Source organism: Pan paniscus, chromosome 23 (assembly GCF_029289425.2).
Source record: "Pan paniscus chromosome 23, NHGRI_mPanPan1-v2.0_pri, whole genome shotgun sequence".
NCBI classification, from domain to species: Eukaryota; Metazoa; Chordata; class Mammalia; order Primates; family Hominidae; genus Pan; species Pan paniscus.
This window is the reverse complement of record NC_085927.1, coordinates 60,049,037-60,071,957: the sequence shown is the minus strand read 5'-3', so window position 1 is coordinate 60,071,957 and position 22,921 is coordinate 60,049,037. Positions and strand designations below refer to the sequence as shown.

Below are 22,921 nucleotides of genomic sequence, written 5' to 3'. Positions count from 1 at the left end.
GAGTGGGTGTGATCTTGCCTGCCTGTTGAGCACCACTGAGCACCACTGGCCAGTCACTGTCTCGCAGAGGAAGCGGTGGGAGCTTGACAAGAAGAACGCCTGTGGCAGAGCCAGGGCCTGGACTCAAAACTCGGCACCTTGGCTGCCATCCTCATTCCCGGTGAGTGGAACAGTGAGCAAAGGTCCATGATGACACCCTGGCCGCCCAGCCTGTTACCCTCCTCAGGAGGATGTGTGGCAGGAGTGAGGGGTCCACCCCTGTGGTCTTCACACTCCAGTGGCCCAGACTGGAGGACAGTCTTCCCAAATCCCGTATTGTGGGAGCAGCTGCTTCTTTCTCTTGGTGATACATTAACAGATTTCAACACATGGAAGGATCTTGAAGACGATGCGTGCTGTGCAAAGCTTGTATTCCCATCTCTCTCTTTAAGCGAACAAGCTTTCTGAGCTTCTATATCCATGAAGATGAAAAACAGGAAAAAAAACTGACAACCTGTCTCATTTCCGCCCTAAGTAATATCTTCCCATGATGACATTAACTATTTGCAAATAAGCCCCATACGGATAATAATGCATTTCTGGCCAGGTGTGGTGGCTCACGCCTATAATCCCAGCACTTTGGGAGGCTGAGGTGGGCAGATCACTTGAGGTCAGGAGTTCAAGACCAGCCTGGCCAACATGGTGAAACCACGTCTCTACTAAAAATACAAAAATTAGCCAGGCATGGTGGCATATGCCTGTAATCCCAGCTACTCAGGAGGCTGAGGCAGGGGAATCGCTTGAATCCAGGAGGCGGAGGTTGCAGTGAGCCAAGATTGCTCCACTGCCCTCCAGCCTGGGCAACAGAATGAAACTCCATCTCAAAAAAAAAAGCATTTCTAGCTCTATTTTATTTTTGTTTATTATGAAAATTGGAAATGTATGCGTATCATTTTGATTGGGTATTTATAATAATCGTAAGAATAACAATTGGCCAGATTGTTCCCATGTTAAGCCTCAGTGCTTGTATTTTGTCAGGGTGCGCTGAGACTGGTGTTTGGTAGGGACAGGCCAGACCATGCCACAGTAATAGACGTCAACAACAGCCCAGGTTGTTTGGCCCCACACACTGCTCACAGGGAGACTGGGGGCTCTGTCCCGCCATCCTCAGCCTGACACGTGGCGGCCCTCGCCCCCGGTGTCCAGTGGGGAGTGGGGGGTGAGCTGCCCTCTGCCTTCAGAGCCTTCGCATCAGCGATGTCACTGGCTTTACACACCTGTGGTGGTGAGGGAGGTGGGGGTGAAATCCCGTTCTGTGCCCAGGAGAGGAACAGAAAATATTTGTGATGCCCACACCTTTCAAACCTAACACATTTTGCATTAGGATACAAATATGGGGGGGAGTGGGATAGAAATATGAGTTCAAGGAAAAGAAGAAATAAACTTTCTAGCTGTGAAAGAACAGCTTGCTGGTGTCCTCTAAGTGGATGATGGTATCAAACTGTAATGGCATTTTTTGTTGCACTGGATGCACTAAAAAGGAAAATGGCAAGATTTGGGCCGGGCGCGGTGGCTCATGCCTGTAACCCCAGCACTTTGGGAGGCCGAGGCAGGTGGATCACGAGGTCAGGAGATGGAGACCATCCTGGCTAACACGGTGAAACCCCATCTCTACTAAAAATACAAAAAATTAGCTGGGCGTGGTGGTGGGCGCCTGTAGTCCCAGCTACTCGGGAGGCTGAGGCAGGAGAATGGCGTGAACCCGGGAGGCGGAGCTTGCAGTGAGCTGAGATCGCACCACTGCACTCCAGCCTGGGCGACAGAGCAAGACTCTGTCTCAAAAAAAAAAAAAAATAATAATAATAATAAAATAAAAAATAAAAATAAATGAAATGGCAAGATTTATAATAAGCTGTGATTTACATCATAAGCACGTTTAAAATGTGAAGAAGAAAAATCTTAGACAACTAAAAAAACGAGGGAAGAGATGCACTCCCTTAAGGTTTCATTTAGGGGACTCCAAGCACCAAAGTTTAAGACCTCTGTGTAGCAGCCTGGCCAACATAGCAAGACCGTCTCTACAAATAATAATAAACAAATTAGCCAGCTGTGGTGGCACACGCCTGTGATCTCAACTACTTGGGAGGTTGAGGTGGGTGGAACACTTGAGCCCAGGAAATCGAGACCAACCTGGGCAACATGGCGAAACCCTGTCTCTACAGAAAATTAGCCAGGTGTGATGGCGTACACCTGTAGTGTCAGCTATTTGGGAGGCTGAGGTGGGAGGATCACCTGAGGCTGGGAGGTTGAGGATGCAGTGAGCCATGACTGTGCCACTGCACTCTAGCCTGGGCAACAGAGCAAGACCCTGTCTCAAAAAAAGCCCCAAATCCTGTGCAGACGACACCTGCCTGCAGGCCCCACTTGCCTTTGCTTCCCTTGCCTTGCTTTGCAGGGATTCATGGCTGGCTGAGCAGTGCTGCCTTCCCTGTAGCCTGGGCCCCTCCAGGGCAGCCTCCTCACTGACCTCCTTCTCTTCCCCTCCCTCCCTGTCACCTGACAGCCTCCCTGCCACTCTTGCACCAGCAAACAGGTGCCCCGAGTCCTTTATAGATGACCCCGCCTGGTCTCCTGCCACCCTGGGCACACGCCAGATCATTGCTGAGGTGTCCCCCAGCTGAGGACACCTGCCCAGCCTCAACACTGGCTCCCCACGTCTCTGCCCAAGAGCACTCCCTCAGGTGTGGACCCCACACCTGCTTCTTGCGTCTCTCCCACCTGCCAGGACATCCAGGTCACTGAGCCCAGAGAGGTGGCCTCTCAGTGTCAGGGCTGACCCCAATGCTCCCCTCACCTGGGTCAGAAAAGTCCTCAGCCTCTGTGGGGGGCATCCCTTCGATTTGGGGTTGACAGGATGGAGAGGTCCTTGCCCTAGGACTTCTGCTCTGCAGAGAGAGTCCAGCAAACGCTGGCTGCAGGAGCACTGGGCACAGCGGCCTCCACGCACCCCTTAGCACAGCAATGACAGCTCTGCCTGGAGAAGCCCTTCAGTTCCTAAACACAACTCATGCAGAAGCCACAGCAGGTGATGCCGCATGCAGTCCTGGGCCCTGACATGACGCCGCCTGTCTGGAAAGCGCTTCCTCCTACATCAAGTACTCCCTGGAGTTGTGACCACAGATCTTAGCATCACCCACAAGTTTAGTAAACAGACATGATCCCTGGTGTCTTGAGACCTTCAGGAGACAGTGGTTTCTGCTTGCCAGGCAGACGCTACATCTAAGTGGAGACACTAAGCATTTGTTTCCTGGGAGCAAATCATGGGGGAGGGGGTGGGGGAGGGTGCAGGGCAAGGCTCCCGAACTTGGAGGTGGGCCAAGCCTGCACCCTTCTAGGCAGCTGCTGGTCTGTGTCTCGCTGTGGGGATGGGGGCATAGGCCAGGTAAGATCCCCCGTAAAGCGGCGCTGGCCTCCTCTGGGGCCCTGGGTATATGCAGGCGGCATCTCCGAGCCTGGGGGTCCTGTGTTCCGGCCGGGCTGCTGTAATGAGACCCTGCACCGGGCTGAGGACAGTGCGGGGCTCACCCCAAGTGTTCTTCCTGCCACTGCTCTGCTCCTCCTGGCCTGAGGTGCGTTGCCCATCTCCACGTGTTTTATTTCTGGCCCAGAGATGTGTTCTAAGGACCCCTAAACTCAGTACCCCTAGGGTGCAGGCCTGCACCCAGGAACCCGGCCAGCTGCAAACTCCCAGAAGCACTGGGCCTAGGGCAGGCCTGAGTGCCACCCTCACAACCCTGGCCCCATGTAGAGCCTCAGGCCCTGTGGGCTCTGCATGCCTGGTCCATGGCCCTGGCGCTCTGCTGAGTGGAGCTGGCAGCCTTGCCTGGAGCCTGACACACGGCTAGTTCAGGCGAAGTGGACAGCAAGCCATCTCCAAAAACTGCGCCAGCAGGGCTGAGAGGCCACATGAAACCCTGGTCACCACTGACACAGGCACACATCTCGAGGTGGAAAGGCTTCTGGGGGTCACTCGAGGGTTTATTTCAGGGTAGGCGGCAGTGACTGCCCTGTGGCAGGAACAGGCTGGCATATGCCAAAGTCAGGGCAGCAGCAGCTGCGTCCAACCTGGCAGCCCCACACCCACACACGACCCTGCCTGGCTGCGAGACAAGGGCAGGCCACAGGAGCCACGGAGCAGACTGTAACGGCAACGTGGCCAGGCTGAGCACATGGCCTCCCTGCTGTCAGCCACTGCAGATCAGCTGGGCTCTTGATGCTTCTCTGGTCCTGTGGATTCTGGCACCACTGGGTAGGAGGGGTCTGCCACCCCCTCGCCACAGCTGTAGACAGAGGAGAGGCGGATGGCCAGTGAGTCAGGCTCCCACAGCGGGCTGGGAGCTGCACTCTTTTCCCAATGTGGGTTTTACAAGGGGACTTAGTTTACCCTGTTAGCCTATGTGGGAAAGGTGACATGACCCCAAATGTCCAGGAAACAGTGGCTGCTGCAGCCCAGGATGAGGTGAGGACGGTGGCCGGCAGAGGGCTAAGGCTGCAGGTGGGTAAGTGGATGGGGGTGAGGGGAGCAGGGGAGGGCAGGCTAGAGCACGTTCTAGAGCCAGCCTGTCTTTGAGGAAGACAGCAGAAGAGCTCACTTTTGCAGAGACTGCAGTTCAGGAGGTAAATCGCATCCCATGTAAACACCGTTTGTAATACTGTATTCCAGCAAAGCACCGAAACAGGGGTCCTGTTGGCAGTAACAATTAGCCTGGTGTGAGAGCAAGTGAAGGCCCCATGTCTCCTGGTGCCTCGTACGTCTCACCCCGAGTGACCCGGACCCTCCCTCCTTAAGTGATCACAGCCCACCCAGTGCCTGAAAACTCACTCGAACGAGAACATGGGGGTTTCCCAGCACTATCAGCAAAGCTTTGGGTCTGGTGATTGCAACATTAAATCTTTTTGAGTTGGACAAGAAACCCAAAAAATATCGATCATCTTCAAATCCATCTTCATTTGACCGTACCTAAAAGCACACAGAGATGAATAAAAATGGCACTTGAAGTTTTTGGGGGGCATGAAGAGAAACTCTTGATATATAAAAACATTTAAAAATGTTAAATAGCAGAATGACCTCGTTTTTGGTTCAAAAAGAAACAGGAGGCCGGGCGCGGTGGCTCACGCCTGTAATCCCAGCACTTTGGGAGGCCGAGGCGGGAGGATCACGAGGTCAGATCGAGACTATCTTGGCTAACATGGTGAAACCCTGTCTCTACTAAAAATACAAAAAAAAAAATTAGCTGGGCATGGTGGCGGGCGCCTGTAGTCCCAGCTACTCGAGAGGCTGAGGCAGGAGAATGGCGTGAACCCGGGAGGCGGAGCTTGCAGTGAGCCGAGATCGCGCCACTGCACTCCAGCCTGGGTGACAGAGCGACGCCATCTCAAAAAAAAAAAAAAAAAAGAAAAAGAAAAAAAGAAACAGGAGGTGGGGGGAGGGGGAGAAGGGGGAGGAGGAAGGGCAGCAGAAAGGGGTGGGTCTCATCGGCACTCCATCTGCAGACAGGGAGCCCTCACGCTTGTGGCTGTCTGGATGGCGGGGTCTTAGGGGCTCTCCTGTGGGTACCTGCCCTCCCACTCTCTGCTCCTCAGCTGCCTGTTCTTCCAACTTCGTGTCCCTCCTTCTCCAAGGCATTCACCATGTCTTCCTGGGTCCCTTCTCTTTACTCTCCTGTGTCTTAGTCTTTGAGTATTGTTTTAAAAGACCTTCCCACAGCCACTGCTTACGATGGCTCCTGGACCTAGGGAGTCTCCGCCTGCAGCTGCTTCTCTGGGCTGGGAATCAGCCTCTGCCCCTTTAGATCTGAAGCCCTCAGAGCCCCCAGGGCAGCAAGCACCTGACTGGCCATCCCCACGGAGAACAGGGATACCTACGGTTGAAATGATGATGACCAGATACTCTTGTCCTTGAAACTCCTCTACTGATCCAACCTTTATATCCATCAGATCAACATTACGCAAAAGAATTCTGATTTTCTCCACCTTGAGAACAGATTAAAAGAAAGACTAAAGATAACACTGTACAAATCCATTTCTTTTCTTTTCCTTTTTTTTTTTTTTGAGACGGAGTCTTACTCTGTCACCCAGGCTGGAGTGCAGTGGCGTGATCTCGGCTCACTGCAACCTCTGCCTCCCGGGTTCAAGCAATTCTCCTGCCTCAGCCTCCTGAGCAGCTGGGATTATGGGTGCATGCCACCACGCCTGGGTAATTTTTTGTATTTTTTAGTAGAGAGAGGGTTTCACCATATTGGCCAGGCTGGTCTTGAACTCCTGACCTTGTGATCTGCCTACCTCGGCCTCCCAAAGTGCTGGGATTACAGGCGTGAGCCACCACGCCCGGCATGTACAAATCCATCTCTTTACACATCACAGCATAAACCAAATATTGGCCAAGGTGCAATATTGTTTTTTAATTTTTTATTGCTTTCTTCTAATCTGAATTGATTAGAACACAAATTGCAGTTTTAGTTAAACTGGGGACGGGGGACAATGCTTACTAGGAAAGCCAAGTTTCATGTGGAAAATCCTCCCTCCCCACAAGCACACATCAAGGATGGAGGAAATCCTTCAGGAGAAACGAGATACGTGTCTGCTGCTTAGAGCTGAGGATGGCAGCTCTAAGCTGGATGTCTCAGCAGGATGGCACCTACAAGCTGAGGTTAAGACACCAGGACACTGGCTGTGTGATGTTTGGCAACTTACTTGTCTCCATAAGCCTTCGTAATCTCTGTACCTCTGGGAGAACTAAGCACTCACCTCTCGAGTCCCCGAGGTCAGAAAAAAGGAAACATAACATCTTTGACGGGCTCTGCGGTCAGCACACACGTGGTACAGGTGATCTGTTACTGTGATGGCCTAGGGGACTCACCTTTTCTTCTGTATTTTGGGGGTTCTTTCCAAGTTCTGCTTGGTGGTGTGAACACCACAGGGACACATGCTTCACAAATGAAACCTGGTGTTCGGCATGGGAGGCACCTGTGTCCCCACCAGAGCTCCAGAGCCACTGTGAATGTGTGGAGATGCTTCCTGGGACCAGCCCCTGGGGCCTGGGGACGCTAACTCTCCTATAATCACATCACAGAGTCATACGAAATGAGAAGCGTCCCATTCAAATATACCCAAAGTGCCCCCTTTGAGAAACACTGGATTAGAGCTGGGGGTTGGCAAATGTTTTCCCAAAGGGCCAAATATCAAGGGACATATAAATGTAACCATTTAGAAATGTAAAAACTGTTCGAGGCTCCGGCCGTAGAAAAGCTGGCAGCTGCCTGGAACTGGCCCATGGATGGCAGTTGGGTGACCTCTCATGTTGAACGACATTCAAGTGCAGTCCTGCTCCTTTAAAAACCTGCTGCTGCTCACAAGGAGCTTGTTCCTGCCTCTGTGGAGCTGCAGGAGCCAAGGAGCAGGACTGCAGGGGCCTCACAGAACCAGGCGTGCCTGGGCAGGGCGTACCTGCTTCCGGTAGGGCGTGATGACGCCAATGTCGCTGGCAGACACCTGACTGGAGATGCTCTGGGCCAGGAGGCAGCAGTAGCGCAGGACCTGGACGGCCTCGGCCGGGTTGAACCACGATGGGCTTTTTCCCTCCCGTGCCTCGCTGCCCTGGGTTGATGAGGAGAGAAAACCTACTTTACTTCATGAATATTCACCAGAAGGCTACAATCCAGGAGCTGAAGTCGGTGCTGGGAATACACACTGAATATGACAGAATAAATCCCTGCTCTCGTGCAGAACTTGCATGTGAGCAGGGCAGATGGCATATGTTAAATAATGATGAAATGGCTCACAGTCATGCTAAACGCTACAGAGGAGGACGGGTCACACGAGTCCGCCACTCATGTCTGAGCCCCGGAGTGGAGGGCTGGCTGGTATTTCTCATCTTTTTTTTTTTTTTTTTGATATTAGACCTTTGATATAGCTACTTCTCATCTTGAAAATACTCTTCCTTAGAAAACATTAATGAGATATGCTGACATAAAAGACAGACATATAGATCAACAGGGTAGAACGGAGAACTTAGAAATAAACCCTCGCATATACGGCCAGATGACTTCTGACAAGGGTGCCAGGACAGTTTTTCAACCAACGCTGCTGGAAAAACTAGAGAGCCACACGGAAAGGATGAAGACGGACCCTCACCTGACACCACCTGGAAACGGAAACTCAAGGTGGATCGAAGATTTAAACCCAAGACCTAAATCCATAAAATTCTTGGAGGAAAACAGGGAAAAAGCCCCACGACACTGGGTTTGGCAATGATTTCTTGGATACGACACCAAAGCCACTGGCAATAACTAAAAGGGATATGCTGGACTACATCCAAATGGAAAATGTCTGGGCCTCGACAGACGCAATCAACAACGTGAAAAGACAGTCTGCGGAGGGGGAGAAAACCTTTGCAAATAGTGTATAAGAAGTTAATATCCAAAACTACGAGAAGTCTTAAATTCACTGACAAAAAGCGACCCAATTAAATATGGGCAAAGGACCTGAATTCTCCAAAGGAGACATACAAATGGCCAACAGGTACATGAAAAGCTGCTCAATGTCACAAATCATTAGGGAAATGCAAATCAAAACTACAGCGAGCTACACCTCACTCCCACTAAGATGGCTACTATAAAACAACCCAGAAAATAAGTGGTGGTGAGGATGTGGGGAAACTGGAACCCTGCGGCACTGTTGGTGGGGTGTGGAATGCTGCAGTTACTGTGGAAAGCAAGATGATGGTTTCTCAAAAAATTAAGACTAGAATTACCAACAATTCCACTTCCGGGTATGCACCCATGACGACTGAAAGCAGGGTCTCAAATAGATATCTGTACACCCGTTGCAGCAGCACTACTTACCATAGTCAAACGTCTGCAGCCCAAGTGTCCACTGATAGATGAACTGATACGCCAAGTATGGTGTATACACACAATACAATGCTACTCAGCCCCCAAAAGGGAGGAAATTATGACACACACCACAACATGGATGAACCTTGAGGACATGATGCTCAGTGCAATAAGCCGGTCACAGAAGGACAAACACTCCATGATTAATTCCACTTGTATGAAGTACCTAGAACAGCTGAATTCATACAGTCAGAAAGTAGAATGGTGGCTGCTAGGCGCTGCAGGGAAGAAAGTTACTGTTTCATGGGTATAGAATTTTAATACTGCAAGATAGAAGTTCTGGAGACTGCAAAACAATGTGAATATACTTAACACTATTAAACTTTACACTTAAAAATGGAGTCCAGGCGCGGTGGCTCACGCCTGTAATCCCAGCACTTTGGGAGGCCGAGGTGGGCAGATCACTTGAGGTCAAGAGTTCGAGATCAGCCTGGCCAACATGGTGAAACCCCCGTCTCTACTAAAAATACAAAAATTAGCTGGGCGTGGTGGGGCATGCCTGTAGTCCCAGCTGCTTGGGAGGCTGAGGCATGAGAACTGCTTGAACATGGGAGGCGGAGGTTGCAGTGAGCCAAGATCATGCCACCGTACTCCAGCCTGGGTGACAGAGTGAGACAACTGTCTAAAAAAAAAAAAAGTTTTTAACATGACAAATTTTATATTATGTGTACATTTATTTATGAATGAATGAATGAATGAGACAGGGTTTCACTCTGTCGCCCAGACTAAAGTGCCAGGGCATGATCACAGTTCACTGCAACCTCAACCTCCCCAGGCTCAGGTGATCCTCCCACCTCAGCCTCCTGAGTAGCTGGGACTACAAGAGTGCACCACCATGCCCGGATAATTTTTGTATTTTTTGTAGAGACAGGGTCTTGCTATGTTGTCCTGGCTGTTCTTGAACTCCTGGGCTCAAGCAATCTGCCTGCCTTGGCCTCCCACGTCCGGCCCTAGAATTTAAAAAAGTGACCACCAGGCGGGGTGTGGTGGCTCACGCCTGTAATCCCAGTACTTTGGGAGGCCAAGGCGGGCAGATCATGAGGTCAGGAGTTCGAGACCAGCTGGGCCAACATGGTGAAACCCCGTCTCTACTAAAAATACAAAAATTAGCCGGACGTGGTGGCAGGCACCTGTAGTCCCAGATCCTTGGGAGTCTGAGGCATGAGAATTGCTTGAAACTGGGAGGCAGAAGTTGCAGTGAGCCAAGATTGCACCACTGCACTCCAGCCAGGGTGACAGAACAAAACCCTGTCTCAAAACAGAACAGATAGACAAACAAAAACCCCAAAAAGTCACCACCAGATAAAGCAGTAAAAATACAAAAATTAGCTGGACGTGGTGGCAGGCGCCTGTAGTCCCAGCTACTTGGGAGGCTGAGACATGAGAATCGCTTGAACCTGGAAGGCGGAGGTTGCAGTGAGCCGAGATTGGCGCCACTGCACCCCAGCTGGGGTGAAAGAGCAAAACTCTTGTCTCAAAAAAAAAAAAAAAAAAAACCACAAAACAAACCCCAAAAAAGTGACCACCGGATAAAGCAGTAAGAATTAATTTTGCTGTTGTTGTTAAACCATTAACTTACTCATTTATTGTAAATAATAAATGACTGAAGAAACTTAAAAGATTAATGGGATGGAAACTTATAGCAGAAACTTCTAAACTGAGAAACAATTCAATGAATAGCAACCAATCAACTAGAAAAAATCAGGAAATAAAATGACTAAGAAAGATAAAGAAGAAATCATGTGAAATCACTACAGACTGGGCTGATTTATGTCACTAAAAGCAAACTGACTCCCAAAATGGATTAAATATAAAAACCTAGCTGCTCCTAAGAAATACAACAATAAAAAATGAAGAGGGCAAAGACATACCAGGTAAAAAGAAAAAAGTGGCAATGTTAATATTACGAGGTGGAATTTAAGACTAATACACATGACAGTATGGAAGGATATTACATAATGAGGAAGATAAAGCAGTGATAAATTACATGCATGAAACACAGCAGTTAAAATTCGTAAGACAAGAACGATCAGAAACCCAAGGATAATTTGATGAGGAGCACAACGAGAACGAGAGGCTTCATGACTCTTCTCCGCCACGGCCTACCAGGTGGACAGATCCTAGGCCAGGACACAGAGCTGCTGAGTGACAGCCTCCATGCATTTATTTATATTTATTTATATAGTTTTTAGAGTCAGGGTCTCACTCTGTCGCCTGGGCTGGGGTACAGTGGTGCAATCATAGCTCACTGTAGCCTCAATCTCCTGGGCTCAAGCAATCCTTCTGCCTCAGCCTCCCAAGTAGCCGGGACCAAAGGCACATGCCACCATGCTCAGCTAATTTAAAAAAAAAAAATTTTTTTTTTTAAGAGATGGGAGTTTCACTATGTTGCCCAGGCTAATCTTGAACTCCTAGGCTCAAGCAATCCTCCTGCCTCAGCCTCCCAAAGTGCTGGGGTTACAGGTGAGCCCCTGTGCCTGGCCACTAATGTGTTTTCCTGATACCCAGGAAAGCTTCTGAGGATGGGCAGAGCTAGCAGGACAGATGGCAGGAGACCACTGCTGGGGAGGGACCCGCCTCGGAGTGCACCATGTCTTGAGGTGTCCAGCTCACTGCAGATTCTCCTCAGGACCCCTTCTTTCCAAATGTGAGAACCTCACAGCCGCCATACACATATCCCATCCCACCACTTTGGACAGATCACAGACAGATTTTCTCCCTCAGGAACTTACGAAGAGCAACTGGGGGCCACTGCTGGGTAGGGCATGGAATGCAGAGGCCCCAAGGCAGCCAAATGGTGTAACCTGGACCCCTGTCCTCCGGGGCCCGTGGCATGGAAGGGGCACTGGCACCAGGGTTCCCCGTGTGGCCCGGGTGCAGCCCTCACTGCAGATACCTTGAATGCCCCTTCTTCTGGGGCAGGGGGTTAATGCAAAACTTGATTTCTGCTCTAACTAAACTCCTAATACAAACTATCTCATTTTAGTGAATGCTTGTAATTTTGCTTGGTCACTCAGCATCAAACTCTGTCCCTCTGCGAGGCCTTGGAGAGGGGGTGGTGGCCCGTCACTCCTCAGGCCCCAGGCGCACGGCTCGGGCTCGCAGCTGCTGCCTTCCCTGCCGGGCTCTCTCCTGACAGCTCCAACCCTCGAGGGAAGCACCGGGAGGGAGGCGGTGGTGGCCTCTGGGAGCTTCCTGCGGCCCTGGGGCGTCCCCAGCCACACGGCCCTGCGAGCTTCCCCAGGCCCTCCAGAGCTCACTGGGCAGCTTCGCTTCTCTTGGAGCCCAGTGCTTGTCTGCTGTGACCACCTGAGAGTGGTGTCCGTGATGCCTCCTTGGTGCCAGGCACAACTCATCTGGCAGGAGAAGTCAGCATCCATCTTGGGGGGCACAAGCCCCCGATGGCTTTTCACTCTCTGGAGACCAGCAGAACATCTGCCCCGCCACAGGCAGGTGACAGAGCCTCACCTGGGAGGAAGGACCTCCTGCCATACTGTCCTTACCCCACACGGTCACCAACGGATTCAAGACACAACTCACCCGCACACCATGGAAGATGAGAGGGAAGCCTTTCTTAGGCAACTTCTCCCAGCCCAGCAAGGAGGTCACCACTGTGGGGTCCGCACAGACCTCGAGTTCCCTGTGGTAGAACAGCCGTGAGGGCAGCGTCAGCAGGGCCTCGTGGGACCGGTAGTTCTTCACCAGCTTTGTGACCTGCGAGGAGATGGTGATGGGTCACAAGGGGAAGGTGGTACCCGGCACAGTTTCTGTCGAACGAAAAGCGGCTTTGCACAGCAAACGTGAGGCCTGCCTGACTTCCAAGCCTGACTCTGCTCCTGCGCCCCTGTGTGTCGCCTGCCCCCAGACCAAGCCCTTGGATGATGGTCAAGCCAAGGGTCCATCTGAATAGAAAATGGAAACATCAGGAAGAAAAGGGTGTGACGGCTGCCCTCTGTTCCTCTCCTGGGTCTGGGTGCCGCTGAGGGGCTCTTAAAGGGCTCCTGCCACCTGGAACCCAGCAGCCGGGTGGAGGGCAGGTGGATGCCTCCCTCGTGTGCTGAGAGCTTCACCCTGGAAACAGCATCTTGTTGGCCCACACAGCCCTGCCTCCGCTTGGCCACAGGGAAGGAAGAGCTCCTGGGCCCCTGGGCCAGGAGAGCATAGACACTGTGACTCTGGGGGCATGGCCAGCCCTGGGCGGGCCTGGCTGTGACTTCACTGATGCGGCTGAGGGTGACTGTGATATCACCAGTACATGGGACACCTTTACTGTCTGCCTCCAACTTGCTCGGGAAGCTCACTCAGGGCAGGTGCTCTTCCCCTGGTGCTGGTGTAAGCAGCCAGAGAGGGTCTCCAGCGACTACAGGAGTTCAACCAGTCAGAGCAATGCTCAGTCTTGACCCTGCTCATCACGTGACCCATGTGTTGGCATGAAGACTCGCTGCGTCTGTGCCGCGGGGAGCCGTCCTTTCTATGCAATGCTGCACCCTCTGCCCTCCTGTCACTGACTGTCCCTCGGGGAGACACTGCTGGGGAGAACAAGCCTAGGGCTCTCCCTCCTTGGGATGAGTTAACAAAGCCCCTGTTGGTGAAAACCTGTGTTCCTGCAGTGCTGTCTGTTACTCGCCAGATGACACTGGCACGAGAATGCCATGATTGGCCCCGTGAGTCCTCCTGACTCTGTCAAGCCTAACTACAATGTGTCCAGCCTCCAACGTGCTACTCCAAACTCCAAATGTGATCTAGAGTCATGGCACCTCTGCCTTAGCTGGACATGGGCAGCTGCTGGGGAAGAGAAAGGAAGCATGCAGCCTCCTGGGGTCACTGTGGCAGCCGCTCTGGTTGGAGGGTGCAGGACACTGCCCAGGCCCCACACAGGACAAGGCCTTCACCTCCCGTGCGGCAGGGTCTTTCTGTACCTGTGGCCCTGTGCTGCATGCACCTGCCCTGAAGGCTGTGTGGTGGGGACGGCAGCGTGCTGGTCTCTCCTGCTGCAGCCACGTCACCTGCACCCACACCTCCAGCAAAGCAGCTAGCGGGTGCAGGCGCACAGCGGCACTGGAGGATGAGGCGAACCTCCGGGGGACAGCAGAGCTCTCAGGCGCCCTCTGGGCCCAGCAGCTGCTCACGGCCGGCCATCTTCCTGGGGGCAGTTTCATGGCCTCCTGGCACAGCCGGTACCTGTCTTGCGGGTAGTCCCTCATGAGGCCTTCCTTGGCCTGAAGACCCCCACCTGCTCCCTACCCTTGACAACCAAGAATGGGGTCCAGTCCTTTTCCCTGAAAGTCTGCCCATGGTAACTGCCCCTCATTTTCTATTGATGTTAATACTGGCAATGGGAATCAGATGGAGACTGTTCTTCTGTGGGCTACAGGGGCTTACAAACTGAGGCTACTTGGTTCACTGTTTAATGATGGGCCCTGGAGGCCCAAGCTCAGTGTGCTGGGGGCTCCAAAGATGCAAATCCCAAAGCCCATCCCTCAGAATTTGGTACAAGGTTGGCTGACAGCCCAGACCTGCACTTCAGTGGGACATTGGGGTCAGAGACCACTGAGGAGACACTGCCTGCAGTCACTCTAGGGCAGGCTTTTTAAGTCACAAAAGTTATTTCCTGCTTTTCTTAACGTTAACAGAGTAACACAGATTTTAACTTATTTTACTGTATCTGACCCCAGAGTCTCAGCCATCAGCACCAGGCTGCAGTTTCTGCTGACGGGGGAGGTGCTGTGGTGGGTGCTCCCCTGCACTCTGCCCACGGATGGAGATGACTCAGGTGGACAGAAGAGTGAGCTGCTCGACTGCCCCGGAGCCTGTGTCTGCTTAGCTGGGGACCTGAACGCGCTGGAGTCTGTGACTCACCAACAGGGGGTTATGTGCGCCACAAGCACCGAAAGCATTTTCGTCCCTCTGGTACGCGGGTCGAGACATCAGCCGTTCCAACAAGGACACGTTCAGCCCATAGGCCATGGCGAGTCTGGACTTAATGACTGGGCCGAGCTGCATGGGGTCTCCTGCCAGCACGATCTGCACACAGAGGGCCCGTCTCAGCTCATGCAGGGAGGGTGCCGCTGCCACTCCTACGGGCTCAGGTGGGAATGGGGCTGTGCGCAGGACGGCCCCATGCTCACTCTTGCTGCAGGGGACGACGGGAGGGACTGGGAGACCAGGGAATGCCGACAGGGCTTGGAGCCGTCTCTCCCCGCTTCCCCCTGAAGTCCTGCCATCTGCCTCCCCGAAGTCCTGCCATCTGCCCGGCTTTTGCAGCCTGGTTTTCTCTCCTGCGAATCTCTCAAAGTGGTAAGAGCCCCAAGGATGCCGTCTATCTTCTGGAAGCTTCTGCATGGCTGGCCCTGGCCGCCATCCCACCTGCCCCTTGCCTCTTGCCCATGGTTGCCTTGACCTGGTCAGGCCGCCCTATGCCACTGCTCTGCCTGGACCAGTCCCTGCTCCCTCCCTAGGCGTCACCTTCATGCTCCGCCCCACAGTGCCTGGTGACTGGGACAGACATCTAGGATGGGTGCCAAGGAGGACCCTGAAATGTCCAGTGCTGGACACTGGATGAGCTCGCCTGGATGAGCCACAGTGAGAGAACCAGGGAAGTTCAAGGTGACGCCCACGCCACCATCAGAAGCACCCGGGGAGGAAGCAGGTGGGAGCAGAGAACAGAGGATGCACAGAGCTGGAGGCCAGGGCAGCCTGAGGGGCAAGTGGGTCAGATGCAGGAGCACTGGCCCTGTCCGCCCCTCCAGGCACTGAACGGCCGGCTCACCCAGAGCAGGGACCACATTCCTGACTTTACCGCTGTATCCCCAACACCTAGAATGGCTCTTACCTCCATTTTACAAGTAAATGAGTCAAGACATTCACTTCTAGTCCAAAAGGAATAAAGTACAATGAAGACCCATGGCCCCCAACACCTCGGGGTCCTTGGCACTTCCACCTGACCCCTGTACAGCTGTGACTGTTCCCGGTAGGACTGCAGCCCGCATCCCCTCAGGAGAACGGGGTGAGGAGGAAGCAGCACACACAGTAGTCGGGACTTACCTGGCTACTGATGTCCGACATCAGCCCCAGAGGAATGAGGCATTCCGGCTCACTTGCCTGCCCAGCCTCGTCCACAAACACGTGAGTGAAGTGCCCAACTCTAGAGCAAAGATGTTCTAAATGGTAATTTCTGCCGAATTGTTTTAGCAATTGATGCCTCTGACACACTGGCAAAGCCACGCTCAGCACCCCGGGGGCACAGCAGGGTTGCCCAGGGGTGTGCAGGAGCTGGGGGTCTGGGTGTCACCCGGCTGGAGGGAGGACAGGCCACAGGTGTCAGGAGATGCCTGCTAAGCCACATCAGCACCCAGTGCTTTGCACGCAGTGTCTGTATTTCTAGAGATGTGGAGGGAAGAAGGGGTGGGAGCGATGGGCAACACAAGAGCGCCTCCTGGGGGCAGCTCACAGGAGAAGCGCCGCAGGCTCCTGGCCTGCTCTCCACCTGCGTCTCACTCCTGTCATTATCAAAATGCCCAGGCTCTAGTCCTGACTTCCCCTCTCTGAGCCTCCACCTCCCACGTGTCTCTCAGGAGGCGGCTGAGGTGAGAGCAGCTGAACTGGCCGCTGTAAAGCGCTGAGAACAGGCCTGGCCATGCAGGCGGCCACAGATGGCGGCCTCTCCTGCCATCCGCTCATTTCCTCCTGACTCATCCTTGTGAGCCACTCTCAGCTGGGCACTGCCTGGCCTGCATGCCAATAGGCTGAGGCCCTGGGAGCCACTTCCCAATCTGTGGCACCATTAAGAAAATGGGGTTGCTCGGGCGCAGTGGCTCACGCCTGTAATGCCAGCACTTTGGGAGGACGAGATGGGTGGATCACGAGGTCAGGAGATCGAGACCATCCTGGCTAACACGGTGAAACCCCGTCTCTACTCAAAATACAAACAAATTAGCCGGGTGTGGTGGCGGGCGCCTGTAGTCCCAGCTACTCGGGAAGCTGAGGCAGGAGAATGGCGTGAACCTGGGAGGCGGAGCTTGCAGTGAGCTGAGATCGCACCACTGCACTCCAGCTTGGGCGACAGAGCAAGACTCCATCTCATAAAAAAAAAAAGAAAAAAGAAAAAGAGAAAATGTGGTCTCTAGAATGGCTCCTCACAATTCTGGCCCCTGCTGCAAACTCATTGAGGTTCCCAGCTACAGAGCAGCCCTCCTGGCGGGTACCTGTCCGGCTCTTCCTTCTCCGTGTGACAAGGGAGGTAAGGGAGGTGCAGGAGCAGAGAGTCCACAGCGTTGCTGATGGACGGGGTGGGGATTTTGCGGGAAGGAGTTGTCAGGAGAAGCTGCGGAACTCTTGCATGGGAAGGCTGTGGGACTGAGCGGAGAGCAGGAGCTCGCTCGGCACATGATCTGTTTCTAGAGTGCAGAGGGGCCACCCCACCTGGGGCCATGAGCTGAGGAACAGGTGCCCCGGCTTCCCTGGCTCACCCACCCCAGCAGCTTCTGCTCTGTGGTCAGGAGGCCTCAGTGGGGAAATGCTGTTGGGGCAGAAACATGTCCTGATGCCTGAGGAAGCAGGTATGGGGCAGAGAGAGTGTCCGGAGCCACGCCAACACTCAACAGGACGCACCTTGGGCCCGCACCGTTCACACTGTCGAGCCCACGTTTACCCTTCTCACTGCTGATTCCAGGATCTCCCCTCTCCAACCCTAGATGCTGGGCAAATCCATCACCTCTGAGCCTCAGGTGTCCCACTGTGGGGTGAGACCCTGTGGTCAGACCTGTGCGGGGGCGGGCTCCTGCTTACAGCAGTGCTGGGCCCAACATGTCCTGCAGCCACTCACGGTCAGCTGACACCTTTCACTTCAGGTCTCAATGTGTAACTCTCAAGACACGGATTTCACAAGTGACACCGTGAACCCCTCCCAGTGAAAGATGTGGAAATCAGCAAACTGCCACTTCCCCATCTCATGTCCCTATTTCTGTTGAAAAAAATTAACATTATGTATCTTTCCTAGAATGTAAGTATTTAGGTTTCAATTCTGTATTAATTGCAGTTATTTAATGTCACTTTTGCCAGATGACATTGCTACTTCTTTGCCCTTTGAAGTGCCCCTCCCCACTCCAGCCGCCCCCAGTGGCCAACTAACCCTGTGGGGCCTCTGCAGCTGGGCTGCAACACCCTCCCTGCTTCTGCACAGAGTGTCTCTGAGAGAGCGGCCTGCCCTAGCCAGTCACCTCCTCCCACTACCTGAACATTAGCTCCAGGGTGCAGGGTCCATGCAGTGCCCGCTCCGCCCCCAAAGAGCCCTCTGCACCCCAGTGAGGACCGGCTCTTCGGCTCTTGACCTTTGACTCATCAACACACATTAACAAAAAAAATCCCTCTCTTGTTCAGATCCGTGCTGTCCAATCCAGTAGCCACACACGGCTCTCGGGCACCGCACAGTGGCTAGTCTGAAACCTGACACGCTCTAAGTGTATAAAATACATGGTGGATTTTGAAGACTTGAACCAAAAAAAATGTAAAGTGTCTCATCAATCACGTTTTACTAATCTCATGATGAAAGGACATCATGTATGTGAGAGAGTTAAATGCGCCGATGAAACCATCCGTGACACGTTGTGATAGGCGTGGCTGGCTGTGCCTTTGCTCCATGTGGAGCTGACGGACCACCTCCTGTGGTCACCCTCACGACCACCATGACGCTGGACACTGTCCAGGGTGACCTGTCTCCAGGCTGTCAGGGAGGGTCACGACCACTGTGACGCTGGACACTGTTCAGAGCGACCTGTCTCCAGGCCGTCAGGGAGGGTGGGGCTTCCCTCAGAGGCCCTGGCTTCTCCCTCTCTCACCCTCAGCCTGTGCCCCCGACACTGTCTGGCTCTATGCACTGAGAGGGAGCTGCCTGCTGCCTCCCCGACCCCACCCCCCTGCACTGGGGTCTGAGAGTGCCTTGGTCCTCACTCAGCCTCCCTGGGCTCGAAGCTCTTCCTCCCAGCCCCCAGGGGAGGTCCTCCTATGACAGCCGGCACCCCACAATCCATCTCCTCCGCCTGTCTCCCCTGAAGAGCCCCCAGCGCCAGGGGCACAAATGGCCCCCCAGGGTCTGACCTTATAGAGCCCAGCCGTTTCCTAGGCAGCCTGCCTCCCCACGCCCACTCCAAGAGACTCACTCTCCTGCTCAGAAGCCCTTCACTGGCTTCCCGGCTCACCAGAGGTCAGTCCAAAGGCCCCTCCACAGCCCGCCAGGCCCAGGCTCCAGGCCTCCCCCTCACCACCCCTTTCAGGCCGTTCCTGCTCACGAGGCTCTGGCTCTACAGTCTCCTTTGGGGAGACCTCAGTGCTCCCCCACCGCGGGGCCTCTGCATGGGCCAGTCCATCTGCCTGCCCATCCCACTGCTGGCTCCTTCGAGTCCTTGGGGTCTCGGCTTCCCCAGCTCCATTCAGGCACGGCCCTCCCCAACCAGCCTTTCTCGCCCACAGCCCTGCCTCCCTCCCTGAGCACTGAGTCTCTGGGTCATCCGCCCCTCAGACGGAAGCTAGGAGAGGACTCCGACCTCTGCCCTGGGAGGCCCCATGCCGCGCTCCATGCCCGGGGCTCACCTCACTCCTATTTGGTAAAACAGCCCTGAGCTGCTGCATGTGGTGATGATTATCCGGAAGCGTGAGGCTTTCCAGATGTCTTCTCCGTCTCTGCAATACGGTTTGATGGCGTCAATAACTATCTGGGGGCAAGGAGGCGTAGAGTTAGTTTACTCCTCCAATTATTAAGCAGAATTCCAAAAGGGAACCTTGCCCTGGTACCACTTCTTAGTTACGTCTAAGTCATGATTTAAGGTTTTTTTCTCAAAATATTTCATGCTTCCTTATCAATTCAGTCCATGTTTTATCAACTCTAGAGCCACAAATATAACACATAATCCTGCAGATCCTTCCCCAAAACAACTTTGTACATTTTCTATTCAGTTTGTTTGTTTGTTTATTTAGAGAGGGAGTCTTGCTCTGTCGCCCAGGCTGGAGTGCAATGGTGCAATCTCGGCTCACTGCAACCTCTGCCTCCCAGGTTCAAGCGATTCTCCTGCTTCGGCCTCCCGGGTAGCTGGGATTACAGGCGCATGCCACCATGCCCAGCTATTTTCAATGTCTTTTTTAAACGCAATATTTCAGGCTGGGCACAGTGGCTAAAGCCTGTAATCTCAGCACTTTGGGAGGCAGAGGCGGGTGGATCACTTGAGATCAGGAGTTCGTGACCAGCCTGACCAACATGGTGAAACCCTGTCTCTACTAAAAATACAAAATTAGCTGGATGTGGTGGCACACACCTGTAATCCTAGGTACTTAGGAGGCTGAGGCAGGAGAATTGCTTGAACCCGGGAGGCGGAGGTTGCCGTTAGCCAAGATCACACCACTGCACTCCAGCCTGGGCAACAAGAGCAAAAACTCTGTCTCAAACAAACAAACAAAAAAAATAAAAGCAATACTTTGCTCTATAACCAAACCAGCAACTTAAAGGAATACTTAAAACCAAACCAGGCCAGGCACGGTGGCTCACGCCTGTAATCCCAGCACTTTGGGAGGCCAAGGGGGGCGGATCACAAGGTCAGGAGATCGAGACCATCCTGGCTAACACGGTGAAACTCCATCTCTACTAAAAATACAAAAAATTAGCCAGGCGCAGTGGCGGGTGCCTGTAGTCCCAGCTACTTGGGAGGCTGAGGCCAGAGAATGGTGTGAACCCGGGAGGCGGAGCTTGCAGTGAGCCGAGATCACGCCACTGCACTTCAGCCTGGGCGACACAGCGAGACTCCGTCTCAAAAAAAAACAAAACAAAAACAAAAACACCAAATCAACAAAACAAAACTACTTAAAAAGTAACAAGACGTTTGGGGATTAAATAAAAGAGGAATGTGATAATTTTACAATGCTACGAATGCCCACAATAGGTGTGATAACTCACACAGAGTGAGAATGTGATGAAATAGTCAGCAATCAAGCTCCACCATTTAGCGGTGAGGGAGGGCCCATGGCAGAGCCATTTCTCAAACACAGCTTTCTGTGGCGCCTCTCTGCCCACCCTCCTACCCCTGCCCTCCCCTGTCCACTTGGCATTTCCTACGTTCCAGGGAGGGGTTCTGGTGCACCCCACTGCTTGCACCAAGGGCTCACCTCCTCCAACCTGCAGGTGGCGTTCACCCGGACCATGGCGGCTGGCCGTAGCACCTTGCTCTCGTGCAGCCGCAGACACACGAGGTCAGCAGCACTGTTGGAGGGCGCACAGACTAAAATCCGACTGTCCGGCAAGGCAAAGTGTACCTTCATCAAAGACACACAAGAGACCAAGGCTCAACATCCACACCGCAAGGTGGAAACCAGGAGTCTAACCTCAACACACACATTCGGGTGCAGGGACTCAGCTGCATGGGCTCAGATGCCAGCCCCCAACACACTGAGACCTGGGCCACGACTCTGCCTCATCACACTGCTGCCAAAGCACGGGTTAGGTGGGAAGGTTCTCCGCACTCTCTAAGATTCTAAACCACCTTTCAGGGCAGAAACAGAGTCAGATTCATCTGCACACATCTGGCGTGTGGTACAATTGTGCGCTCAATACCTGTTTCCTAATTTGAATCCTGAATGACGCTAAATGTAGATGGTCTTCGGCTTATGATGGTTTGACTTAACGCTTTTTTGACTTTATGATGGTGTGAAGACCATCCCAAGTCAGTCTGCTCCTCACCTGACAAGGGATCATGCCTTGATGAACCTGAAACAGGCTTCCCAAATCCCATTACGATGGGTTATTGGGTTGTAACCCCATCAAAAGTTAAGAAGCATCTGTAGACAATAGTTTCATAAACTTAACTTCAATTACAAATGAAGATATCTAAAACTTCTGTGGAATGGTGGCTGTAGCTACTATAAGAGTAACTTCTTTTCTGCAGCAAAATTTCATGATTCAGATAAAATAGTTTACCAGGCTAAAAATGAGTTTCCTTCTAAACCTATGAAATAAGCTTTTAAATCCCTACATATCCACAAAAACAGACTTAACATTATGAAATAACCAGTATTTCTCAAGCTCTTTCCAACTGTCCGATTCTACAATCTAAACTCACACTTCCTGAAGACACGGACGACACGTGAACAGCAGCACAGAGCCACAGCACCCGCGGCGCCGCTGTCCTTACCTGTAAAACAGCCTCTATTATTGTCACTGTCTTTCCAGTACCAGGAGGTCCAAAGAGAATATACGGGAGGGGACGGCAGTCACCACTCAGAATCCTTTTAACTGCTAACTTCTGATTTTCATTTAGCACTGGATTGAAAAACTCCATCTTTCTTGCTTTAGGGGTCTGAATTTCATCTACTGTATTCAAAGTGAAGAAAGTTTCAGTTAGATGCAAACAGCTCTCAACAGCCATGGACACGTCCTCACCTAGGTCAGGCGTCAGCACGTCTGTGCAAAGGCTAAATCAGAGTCACAGACAGGGAGTAGCTCTTCAGTGTGACCAGGGGTCAGATGCACAGGGCATTCCTTTTAATAATCTGTTTGCATTTTTTTTCCTTTTCTGAGACAGGGTCTGGCTCTGTCACCCAGGTTGGAGTACAGTGGCACAATCTCAGCTCACTGTAACCTCCATCTCCTGAGCTCAAGCGATCCTCCCACGTCAGCCTCCCGGGTAGCTGGGACCACAGGCGCCCACCACCACACCTGGCTAATTTTTGTATTTTTTTTTTTTTATAGAGACAAGGTTTCGCCATGTTGTCCAGGTTGGTCTCGAACTCCTGAGCTCATATGATCTGCCCACCTTAGCTTCCCAAGAGTGTTAGGATGACAGGTGTGAGCCCTGCACTCAACCTGTCTGTGCTTTGTTAAAGGGGGTCAGGAGAACGAATGCAGCTGCTGAGAGGAAAATGACAGGCTGTCAACCGATTCTGCGGCTTTAGAGATCACACTCAAATATTAGAGACTGGATTAAAAAATGTCCACATCTGCAGAGTAC

At 52.7% G+C, this 22,921-nt stretch overlaps 1 protein-coding gene across 4 annotated transcripts in view; it reads right to left on the bottom strand.

Moving 5' to 3' along the window:
- Positions 1-3,996: 3,996 nt before the first annotated feature.
- The window catches only part of MOV10L1 (Mov10 like RNA helicase 1), a 70,984-nt gene continuing 52,059 nt past the window's right edge, over positions 3,997-22,921 (bottom strand). For 2 of the 4 annotated variants that reach the window (XM_055105748.2, XM_055105746.2), the window contains exons 17-27: positions 22,106-22,281; positions 21,084-21,230; positions 19,521-19,642; positions 15,978-16,077; positions 14,793-14,957; positions 12,474-12,647; positions 7,486-7,635; positions 5,905-6,012; positions 4,862-4,999; positions 4,632-4,723; positions 3,997-4,319 (exon numbers count right to left, since the gene is read on the bottom strand). In XM_055105748.2, coding sequence (XP_054961723.1) covers positions 4,238-4,319; positions 4,632-4,723; positions 4,862-4,999; positions 5,905-6,012; positions 7,486-7,635; positions 12,474-12,647; positions 14,793-14,957; positions 15,978-16,077; positions 19,521-19,642; positions 21,084-21,230; positions 22,106-22,281 — 1,454 coding nt within the window. In that variant the 3' untranslated portion in view covers positions 3,997-4,237. Of the gene's footprint in view, positions 4,320-4,631; positions 4,724-4,861; positions 5,000-5,904; positions 6,013-7,485; positions 7,636-12,473; positions 12,648-14,792; positions 14,958-15,977; positions 16,078-19,520; positions 19,643-21,083; positions 21,231-22,105; positions 22,285-22,921 lie in introns of all 4 variants that reach the window. The other 2 variants (XM_055105747.2, XM_003811031.5) reach the window with 1 other exon arrangement.